The sequence below is a fragment of the Protomyctophum parallelum genome (genome assembly GCF_964188405.1).
Source record: "Protomyctophum parallelum genome assembly, chromosome: 20".
Taxonomy (NCBI): domain Eukaryota; kingdom Metazoa; phylum Chordata; class Actinopteri; order Myctophiformes; family Myctophidae; genus Protomyctophum; species Protomyctophum parallelum.
Genome location: NC_139718.1, coordinates 30,921,543 through 30,933,762, shown reverse-complemented (window position 1 = coordinate 30,933,762; position 12,220 = coordinate 30,921,543). Strand labels below are relative to the sequence as shown.

Below are 12,220 nucleotides of genomic sequence, written 5' to 3'. Positions count from 1 at the left end.
ATTGTTTCATCTCTATCTAAAGATGTTACGTGCCTGTCCTAAGTTTATCATCTGTAACTGACCAGAAATACCTTTTACTTTTTGTAAACGATACTGCGAAAGGGGTTTTCGCCACAGTTTTTGGAAGGCTCAACCCCCGTTCTACCGATGCAGGGATATCCTGACACGGAACCTCTTCTCGGAGCTAAAGCGTAGATATGAGGTTCCAAACGGAGCTACCACAAAAGCTGCAACATGAACATGCATATACTACCTATACTACTGTGTTTGTGCGATTCAGGAAGGAAGTCGCCTGATACTGATGACAGCGTGCCCTACTAAATTTACGTAGTCCTAAACCACCTAAACCACCACCACTCCTCTGAGTGACAGAGATATCATGTACATAGTGACAGGTGGCGATGAAAGGACTGACTTAACATGGGAAGTGTACTGTAGAGGAAGCCCAGCTCACAGCGGTGCATGGCGTAGGTTGGTTTGGTACATGAAAGTGCCCACATAATGATGAGAGGTCTGTAAGTCTTTGTGCACTATACAGATGTTTCCCTCAGGTATGTGCCCAGCTATGATGAAAGGACTGACTCAAAATGCTCACAGAAGTCCAAAGTGTAAGGTGGTGTGTATGAACTGTGCATATGCAGCGCATGTTCAACATGTATACTCATTTTACATATAGTAACACAGAAAACAGGGTAATTCCATATGTTTGACATTAAACAAAAGAGATGTGCACGTGCATGCACATTCATGGGATCTAGGTCAGTGTGTGTAGAAGTAGCTGAATGCGATTTAACCTGCGGCTGCATGCTAAACTTACTATTATGTAGTAGTGCACCAAAGCAAACTCTAACCTGCTATGCAAGTCAGTTTTTAGTTTACTGAAAGGAGTGTACTATTTGGCCTTACATGACTCATGAAGACATGGTTTGCCCTCAATCCTTCAAGCTCGACATCACTAATGTTAGCTATTGGCTAACGTTAGCTTGCCAACCTGTATACAATAGCTACATTTGGACAAGCTCCAAAGTGTCATCTGTTTGGGCTTGTTTGGGCCCTATGTAGTCGTGTCTCAGACGCCAGTATATTCCAACATAATTTTTTATATTTATGTATAGTACTGTATGTGCACTGCTCTGTGGTTGGGTTGAAACAGTTAATCAAACAAATTGATTTAATAAATTATAAAAATGTATAATCGATTTGAATAAAATTTGATTTTAGAGAAAATATCTCAGGTTTATATATATTATATATATTATATATATTGCGATATAGACAATATTATGTTATCATCTACTTTAACTATTTTTGAGTGACACCTTTACGTAAAATGTAAATAGAAATATATACCCTATTGGCCTGAATATAAGACTACGTTTTTAAATATCCTAAAAAACAGGGTAGTATTATAATCAGGGATGTTTTTGTGTTAATTCATTGATACATAGGCTATAAAATAAAAAAACATTACTTTAACCCTGACCTGAGGACACATCGGTGGCACCATTACTTTCAACTTTAGCTGTTGAAAAATAGAAGATCTACAAAGCTTGTAGCGCGCCGCACTACGATCTGCTATATATTTTTTAATCGGGAAAACATGTGCAAATCTTCGATTATATATTTTTTCAGAGCGGACGTTTTTAACTCAACTATGTGCTTCTGGGGGGTCCCTGGAACAACATATTTTCAGATGTGGGTCGGCGGCCAATTAAATATATTTTTGGGAGTCCTTGACATGAAATAGTTTGAGAACCACTGATATAGAAAACTGTCTGGATTTAGAAGACATTTGTAGACTCTGCTCTCAGGTCTAAATGGGTTACAAAAATGCTTCTCAAATATTCGATTAATTGATATGTATAGGAAATAATAATAATGAGGAAATAATCAATAGTTGCAGCCCCACTCTGACACTGGTCACAGGCCAATGAAGATGCACACCTCTATCCTGAAGAATCGTCTTTACAGTTTCTGTTGACATTTCGAGAGAACAATGTCAATACACCAAGTGGGTGTACTGTTTACTGTAGGTGCTTTGCCATTTCTCCTTTGATAAAGCCTGAGGATTTTGAGTTCAGAGTTGGTACAAGCACTACACTGTATAGCTGTTAACCCACTGACAGTGCAGGCTACAGTGGAAGGACAAAGCAGGATCCAACTCGCATGCAAAACATTTCCACATTTCTATAGCTTTGCTTAGCATCAAAATGCCGTTATGTGATGAGGTGTGCATGAGGTGTGTGAGAGAGAGTGAGTGAGTGATACCGGTCTAGCCTGCTCTGACTTCCCGTTGGTTAGTAATGAGCTTTCCTTTTAACAACAGTTGTCATAGCGAGTTTTAATCTGGGTGTTCTCTTGTCATTCTTCTTTCCGTAAGACATAGACCTAATGTCTGCACCCTACAGTTAAATCCTGTGTTTCTAACATATTGCTGTTCGTAGAACACATGTACAAAAAACTACTCCAATATATATTATATAAAAGATCTCATGACAAAATGGATAATCTTAAACCCAGTGTGTGCATTTCATTATCTCGAAATAGTCCACAGGAGGAAGAAAGTGATTGTCGTTAGAGAGTCTGTTTGAAAGTATGGTCGCTGAGTGTGTGTTCAGAGGAACTGGTGCTCATCACTTATTGAGTGCAAATACATGAGCTTTGGGGCAGGATATTTGATTCCCATTTTGCACAGGAAGGATCCCGCTGCATAAATCATGGTGTCTGTGGTCAGGTTCTGTGCCAAAACCTGTGTCTGGCAAGCATGAAATGAGGATAAACTAGAAAAGTGTGGTCTCCGCTAAGCCGGGTTGCCTACAGTACCCACAGCCTGCAAACTTGGAATGGGATCTGAAATATCAAACTTGATCCCATGACCCCAGAGGTGTTTAAGCTGATGTGAAAAAACAATCAGTCCAATGGAGATTACCTGTGAAAACATGGTGGAGACAACAAATGATGATTTTGCATCTACGTTTTGCATTCTCAATCAAATCTCTCTCTCTCTCTCTCTCTCTCTCTCTCTCTCTCACTCACTCACTCGATCAAACTACACACGCAAGCACGCACACACACACACACACACACACACACACACACACACACACACACACACACAGGACCATATAGTATACGTTCCTTTTAATCATCCACCTGTCAATCCTTCAGTTAGTAACTGTCCTGACTCAGACCTGAGCACAGTTCTTCATGCAAGTGAGACGCTCTGTGTCAATAGCATCTGTTCTCGTGCTTCCCAACCACTTCCTCCGCTCACTGGCGCACATGTAGGTACCTCTACGTGATGAGGAAGTGTGGTCGTGGCTCATGTGCGTCTAGAGGTTCTATATAATTGAAGCCGTTTGTCACAGAGGTATTTTCTCATGCCTTTGCAATAGTGTCACCAAGACTGATTACTGAACTTTAACTATCTGACTGAAGTGATTGTGTGGCTTCATACCAGACAGTTCTTCCTCCTACAGCTGCTATTAATATGAGCCTGTCAAGGCGTGCAAACCTGCAGCATCCTTAATCTGCCGAATGTCACGTGTTGGACACAACCCTTCATAGCAAACAATGGCTTGGATAAACGAGCTAATAACAATGCAATGGTGCAATATATATAACATATATGCCTCTATATACAGTATATAAACATTACAGTACAATCTAATAAGTAAACTAACCTTTACATTGAGTTTTGATTCATCCAGGTAAGCTTGTTAATTATCTACAGTATCTTAAGAATGTCTAGGCCAAAAATGATAACTACAGTAATATACACACATCCAGAGCATTGATATTCCACATCCCCTTCCAGTCTGGTGCCTTGATCTCTTTATGTGTCCGGTGTTACCCAACAGCTCAAGTCAGAGATGCTTGACATCTGCAGTCAAACTGAGGGGACAGCTCACCACATCAATAAAACACCTGCAGGCTAGCGCAGCTGCAGTGAACACAAACACCTTCGTTCAGCTGATTTGATTCAGAACTATACTAAGCTTTCAAAGATGCTCTCCAATTGCCGTAACCTGCATTTATTGACGTCACAGTTGACCAAGCACGGATTATTTTACAGAGACGTTCATACAGTCACACTTAATATTCTACCAACATCTTGCAATAGTGAAGCTCTGATGCTCTCTGCTTTGCCCAAGCGTAGCTTGATAGTAGTTGTCAAAGACTATGACTTTCTCATTGATTTTACCATATTTTGCCAGGGTAGAATAAGTTTGAGGCACAAGCCTTCATCTCTCAACTCCATTCTACAACTAGCCAGGCTCCAGCCCTGAGCCACGGCCATTAAAAAAATCACACTTGTGTGAAGTGAGGGGCGCTCTTATCATCATCATCATACATCATCACATTCCGTGCTCAGCCAATTGGTGATTGGCCATCAGCACCGTCACTCGATGACGTAAAAAAACAACCATGGCTTCCCCCACTGTGGTAACTTGCGACCGTATCGATTGATTGATTGATTGATTGAAATATTTATTAACAGTTTGTAGAATTTACAGTACATTTTAAGCACAAACTCAATACAAAGACTGTCAACTGTGAGTGGACGACCCAATTAAGCATTACACTTGTTTACAACAGGGTCCACATTGTTCAATTCATCAAAATCGATCTGGCTATTAACCCATCTACTGCCACCTGGTGGACGCTGAGCCAACCGCAGACTGCCGAGCCATTTGTAGTGTGACACACGCTGGATTCACATCCTGTTTTGGGCGGCCATCTTAGATGCTAAATAAATAGTGTCAATGCTAGCGAGTTAAAATGAAGCCATCCTTGCTCTAGAAAGTGCCAATGTTCCCTCTAGATCACCGGATAATCAGCAAAGACCTCCGAACATTGCGCGTTTTATCCAATCCATGGAGAGCTCCGTAGATTTCGAGTTATTCCGATTTTTTGTCGGCCTGTATAAAGAGAGATGAACGGCAGCACTGATGCGCTATCCGGTCTAGGATCACTAAAGAAGGAAAGGCCAAGCCAAAAAATAAAGAAATTTTTAAATAAATCAGCGATCCGGTTTGATATTAATAATAAAGCTTATCAGACGGAATGTTACGCCAATATCAGTTGCCGGTTGGATTCCAACTGGCGGAACGTTCCGTCAGGAGCAGTTCATTTGTTAAATAGCCCTCTTTACAGAAACGTCAGGTTTTAGAAACATCATCATCATATTTGACTGTGTTTGTTTACATGCTAGTAGTGTTTGGTTAGCAACCGGATTGGCCACAATGATTGACAACAACGTCATCTGCATTGCTACTATTTTGATTGGTTGGTGTGAACCAATCAGCAACACCCATCCCAGAAACTGCTGCTGTGGGAAGGGCTTTCAGTCTGAATAATGAAGTGAAAGTGAGTGTCAGGCAGTCTACAACTGCTCTGTTCTGTTTGTATATGTAGATTACAGCAGAGGTTGCTGCCACCAAGGAAACAAAGAATGTGATGGAGAACATGAGCTGGAAGTGAAATTACTGACAATGAATGCACATGAGCTTCACCACAGTCCACTCAGCCACTGGCATCCCTCTGACACTGGAACAAATCCACTCGTGGGACAGAGCTAGCTGAAGCTCTGCTAGCTCCACAATGTTAACACATTTGCTTACTTTAGTTAACATTTAGAGCTATTTCAACAGGACAATTCTCACTCTGCAGTATAGAATAATAATGAATAATAATAATGAATTGCATTTTTATAGCGCTTTTCCAAGTGCTCAAAGCGCTTTACAACGGTTCATTCATTCATACATTGGGAGGTGAAGCGGCGAACAGTCGACGCCAGCGTCCTCACTTCCCACATTCACACACCAATGGTGGCGAGCTCACACCGACCGACTCATTGGAGGCAATGTAGGGTTCAGTGTCTTGCCCAAGGACACTTCGACATGTGGACAGGAGGAGCCGGGATTCGAACCGCCGACCCAGGGATCATTGGACGACCTGCTCTACCTCCTGAGCCACAGCCGCCCGAATACCAGTGGAGGGGAAAGAAACTGGTTGGAATAACGTGTTCCTTCCACGTGCTATGTCCAACCAGGGAAATTCCCCCCTGTCAGGTGCAAAGGAGCAACTTGGACACTCATGCATGAAGGAAGCATGAGTTCAATTCTGTTGTTCTAGGTTGGCGCAACTTGGCAGAGGGTGTGTAGAGACCAGGATCACATTAGATTATTGACACAGGAGTGAAAAATGGGTTACAAAATTGTGGGACATGCGCACATGTGTGTGTGAGAGAGAGAGAGAGACTGAATTTTCTTGGCAGTTGAAATATGAAATTCTATGTTTTAGAAAAGGCATTGATGATCACTTTTTTGCCTGGCAAAACATTTATGGAGAGAAGGATAAAAGAGGATGTTTGAATAAGTTGCGTGCGTGCGTGCGTGCGTGCGTGCGTGAGTGTCCATATTTCAGTCAGCCTATCTGAATGTGTCTCTGCCTGCCCTTCGATAATCGCCGTGTGCATTCGTGCAGGCCGTGGGGATTTTATTTTTTTAGCAGTCACGTCAGGGAAATATCCAGCAAGCATGTGGCTGATGTTGGGGTCTAGTATGAATATGTGAATTGTGAACACATCAGCTTAATGCCTGAGAAAAGCCTGACTTAAGGAAACAACAAAAAAAGCGTCATCCTCTTCTGCCCTCCTTCTGCCCTTCAACACAGCCTGCAATGTCCCTCTACCCTGTTCTGTTCTATATCTCCCTATGTCGTCGTATCTCGCTATCCACATGCTGTACACATCCACAGTGTCGCATGACGCACACGTTTCCCTCTGCTGTCGCCGGCTCCAGCAGTAGACACACTGCAAACTGAATTCACTTTGTATTTGATAACGCTTCCCATGTGGGTTTTTGCCGTTGTCATATGTTGTCACACTGATGTTAAACATGATGGAATTTTATATTCTGTTTGTGTGTGTTAAACTTCTCCTATGTATGCTATGTATTCTGTTGCATTTTACTGTGTGCGTGCGTGCGTGCGTGCGTGTGTGCATGCACAATTTGTGCTTCTTTGAAGAGTCTCCCTGGAAATTGAGACATTCAGCATTTTAATAGCACCCACTTACTCAAAATGATTCCTGTGGTGAAAGTAAAACACATTACTGTGTTGACTATCAGCCAAGTGAAGCGTATTAAAAATATATATATATTTCAGAAGCCACACAGTTCAAGTTGTCTATTACTGTTTGATAGTCTGTGTAATTATGCCCATATTTCTCCCTTATGGCTCGTACACACTGCACGATATTTGCTCCGATTATGCTGTCGGGGAACATTTTGGCACTCCCGATCTGACGCAAGATCGGTCTTTGATCGCCGAGGTTTTGCTCGCTGTGTGTGAAAGGCTCTGTGAGAAAATATAGCGCAGATAAAAAGCGCTCGCCGACGCCTTCCCGACCGTTTCTGAATATCTAGCAGCTTTGATATTTGGCTCTCTCGCCGACTGGACATCCTACAGTATGAACTGGGTTGTGACCGCACACCGAGAAGGCCATATTACAGCCAATGAGAGCACAGGACAGCTGTGCTCACTGACTGTCTGTCGACTGTATCGATAGATGATCAGAATAGATGATAATATATATAACCTTTATTCCTTGGGTCCCTGTGTCCACATATATTGGTAGCTTTAGCCCAATGTTGCTGTCTATAAAAACCAACGCATTTCACTTGAATAATGTTGATAAAACTGCAGCCGCGCACATACGGAGAGAGACAGAGAGTTATTTAATGAAAATCAAGATTTAACATCCTGTCTCACTGTAGCGTGTAGGCTATACGCTAAACATTTCGCCCTGTGTAGCCTCGCTATTCCTGTTTGTGGCGTGCACGCAGAGAGAGGGAGAGAGAGAGAGGGAGAGAGGCGCGTCCGCGTCCTGTGTGACTGTGTCGTTCTGGCGCTTGTATCACGGCATCCTGCACGTGCGTGAGATGTCAAAATGAATTGGATTAATAAACAAGTGATGTAGCCTATATGTATCAGGTCTGGATCGCATCTTAAGGTGAACTCTTGCAGTGTGTGATGCCTAGTCGGCGATCAATTGTTTAGTGTGAAAGCCACACAGAACAGATATAATGACATTTTAAAAAGACTCCTGTAGTGTGAAATACATAACGATTTGATGACTCGCCGACAAAACTCCTACAGTGTACAGTGTAGGGGCCATTAGCCAACAGTTTCTGTTTAGGTAGGTGTAAAGGTAGGTAAAGAAAGGGAGGTAGAGCTAGATGGAGAGGAACCGCCCTATTTCACCCACACAATGACCTCTGTACCAACAATCAGACTTTCTCTGCTAAAATATGGAAATAACCAATCCGATCACACCCAAACATGGTGGAATAACATGGATTGGATTCTGTACATATAATACTAGGGGAAAAAAATCCCTACATATTACGCTGAAATCCTCCTCATTAACCAGGTCATCCATGCAGGACATGTTACAGTGACTATCAGAATAGCGTATGGTGGTTTAACTTTTATACCTATAGATATTGTTCCTGAGATGAAGAATCAAAGTCACAGCGGCCATATAATAATTCATGCATAATAGAATACAGCTAGAAAGGATATTTCTCATTAGTATTTCAAGATATCCTATCCCCAGTATATGGATTGTTCCATATAATATATAATCAGAAAAAACACATGAAGGGCTATACTATAGGTATGAATGGTATTGTTGTATTTTGGGAGTTTTATTAAGCCATTCTGGACGGGATCCCCTTTTGGTGTTATGTTATAATTTAGCTATTGAGCTATTGAAAAATAGCAGATCTACAAGCTCATAGCGCGCCGCCACCGAGTGGCGCGCTACGAACTTGTAGTTCTGCTATTTTTGAAAAATCGTGAATAATCAAAATAGCACCTGAAATATTTTGCTCTTCACTTGGATGTCAGGAATCATTTTGGAAGAACATGCCTGCATCAGAATTTGATCTATATTCTAAATAGGCTCTAAGCCTAATGATCTCCACCTATCTATCTATGTAAAAGACTGTTAATTTGCATTTGTGAAAATAATATCTTCGTGAACTTGTGCGCCCTCAAAAAACACTGTTAATTGTGTTATTCATTATGCCTAGAGACTCACCTACTCTCCTCTTGTTCTCCACAGAGGCCCCTCCCTCTGGGATGTCAAAGAATGGATACTTCTTCCAAGAAATGGGTGAGTGTGAGTTTCAAAGAAGGATACATCATTTGCTTATTCATTCATTCATTCATTCATTCATTCATTCATTGCACGTACAGCTCAGGTCATCTCCCTGTCCATCAGGCTCACAGGTGCCATTCCATACTATTTGTTAAATATTTGGCACCAATACCAGCGCCGGATTTTTATGACGATGTATACATGATACTGCTTGATTGATGGCTACTACAGTCTGAGTGCAAGGTCATAGAACAGCCCCTTAGAGCGTGTGAATGATTCGGTCCTTGCTTGCTCAAGGACTCTTAAATGAACGATTGAATGAATTTATTTGGTTATAAAAGGTAAGAGCAAGGGTTCAACTCACCCATTACTGTTCAGGTTGGATTTAAAATGTCAGGCCTAATGACAACAATCATGTATTAAAAAAAAAAAAAAAAAAAAAAAAGATTATTGTAATTTAAATATATGTATAATATTATACAACTGCTCTAGAATGTGCATATTCTGTAGCCTGCCTAATAAGCCAGACTCAAATCACACAGGCAATTTTTCATGATTTAATATATAGGCTTTTATGTTGTACATAAAAATACTTTGTCGGGTTCTAAAATGTCTCAAATCATTCAGCTGGTCTTGATAATAGACATATTTCTCTCTTTTATCTTTTTGTGTGTGTAAAACTGCACTGTCAAAATATGAGGTTGTTAAACCCATGTGCAGTACACACTACTACTATATTGACTGCAAAACAGACTGTAGGACTGGTTCTATTGACTATCATCCTGTACCCTTTAGTTTGTATTTTCTTGACTGACTGATCAGCTGGTTGACGCACTTTTGCTACTTTTTGGTTGTCTCTGTACTATTAATTCCCAGACCGATTTTTGTCCGTTGCTGCTATGGGCGGTTTAAGGACAGGTCCGTAATTTCTTGGGGCACTCTTGTCTTATTCACAATGAAAAGATACAGAGTCACAGCAGCACACATGTAAATAATACAAAATAAAGGTTTTGTTATGCAAGGTACATGACATAGAAATTAAAGGTAGGGTAAGTGATCATGTTACATCATGATCATCATGATGTAACATGCCAATTTGCTCGTCCACATATGATGTACATTCTCCATTCATTGGGAATTTGTGAAGGACAAACACACACACACACACACACACACACACACACACACACGTCGTCGTCGGTATACTCCATCGGTGAGCAGTGCCTTCTTTTATGCAAGCTTGCGATCGTGTTAATGCACACATTCCACATACAGTAGGTTGTAAATGCATCTTAAACACAGGCTCCAAAACTTTGTCACTGGCTCTTAAGATAACAAAAGTTTCATTACCTTGAAGCCAAGGAGAGGTACCCAATTAGTATGTGCAGTGCAGGCAGTGAGGATAGAATGTGCCTTCATTTGGATATATTTGCCCCCCCCCCCCCCCTCATGTCCCCTTCCCCGCCTCCCCTAGCCAATTATTCCTGCCTTGCCGCATCACACCGTTTCATGCAACGCCTTCTCTGACAGGGGGGGGGGGGGGGGGGGGGGGTGGTATTGAACATACGGTGTCTTTATTCGACAGCCCTTTTTATCGAGATATAAACGCAATTACATTATCGTTGACGGGGCGAGCCTTAACCACAATTGTCATCTCAAAGGTTCATTAACGGGAGATTGGTCGCCGCCTCGGCCACGTTGCAGGCATGTCTGCCGGCTCACCGATTGTTTCCTGTGTGAGGCGGCAGCCTTGTTGTAATGTATGTCATGCTGCCTTAATGCACATGGTGATGGAAATATGATGGACTGAATGAACTGATGCTTACAATGCGTGTACCTAATGTCTGTCTCATTTAAAAATTTCAGCAATTTCGTCAGTATCAAATCTCTGTCCGAAAATGTTGACATTTTGTCTCAGGCAAAATGCTTAAGGCCTATTCATACTTTAGGTGATACATTAGGTGACGATCACCTGAACACATCTCTCTGTTTTTTACTAACGACCATTTCACCTAAAACTGGAGTATGAATTGACCTTTAGTGACTCACTTACCAGCTATCTATCTGGACCCTGTTGCTGTCTCTGGACTGTGTTTTATTAAACATTGAGCAATGAAAATCGGCTAGCATCGGCTAGCAATCTACAGTCTGGTTAGCTCAGTCAGTAGACCTCTGGCCTTTGGACCATAGTTTTTGGGTTGGGGGGCAGTGGTGTCTGTCTGACGGGTAGACTGCCAATACTCAAAGCCATTTCCAGAGTGAAAATCTGATGCTTTACATGTGCACAAATCGATTGGTTGTCAACAAACGGCAGCACATAATTATCGAGACTAGACCTGTGTGGGTCGAGCACACGCATCTGTGCCAACTAAGGTGAGCCCCGATCAACAATCTGTGACTGAAAGAGCTGGAAATCCCACAGGATGAAGTTATACAGTACGGTGCTCTGGCAGGTTGGTTGAGCTGTCACTGTGGGTGCAAGTCAGACCCTGGCACCCCATGGCAAGTCAGACCCTGGCAAGTCAGACTCTGGCACCCCATGTCAAGTCAGACCCTGGCAAGTCAGACTCTGGCACCCCATGTCAAGTCAGACTGGCACCCCATGGCAAGTCAAACCCTGGCACCCCATGGCAAGTCAGACCCTGGCACCCCATGGCAAGTCAGACCCTGGCACCCCATGGCAAGTCAGAGTGTGGACACGCTGTGCGTCCCAGAATTAAACACTTGTGTTCAATCCAGTCAGATACTGTAACTGCTGAACTCACTGAACAACAGAAGGTGTAACGCTAAATGTATATGGTTAACAGTTAAAACGATTCAGCCATTTAGGGAAAATGTTCATATTCAATTGTATAACTAACACCGTAGTGCCCCCTTCCCCAAATGTTGTTTTGCTCCACCCTAAAAAAACACATTTACACCAACATTGTGGGCACCTAAATATTGTCATCTTTTTCACCCCACCCCACCCCACCTTGGTGTGTGTGTGTGTGTGTGTGTGTGTGTGTGTGTGTGTGTGTGTGTGTGTGTGTGTGTGTGTGTGTGTGTGTG

The 12,220-nt window shown here is 42.2% G+C and overlaps 1 protein-coding gene across 4 annotated transcripts in view; it reads left to right on the top strand.

The window, feature by feature from the left end:
* The window catches only part of slc4a11 (solute carrier family 4 member 11), a 148,966-nt gene that overhangs the window by 53,536 nt on the left and 83,210 nt on the right, over positions 1-12,220 (top strand). For all 4 annotated transcript variants that reach the window (XM_083792571.1, XM_083792568.1, XM_083792570.1 and 1 more), the window contains exon 2: positions 9,134-9,184. In XM_083792571.1, the coding sequence (XP_083648697.1) occupies positions 9,161-9,184 (24 nt within the window). In that variant the 5' untranslated portion in view covers positions 9,134-9,160. The remainder of the gene's footprint in view (positions 1-9,133; positions 9,185-12,220) is intronic.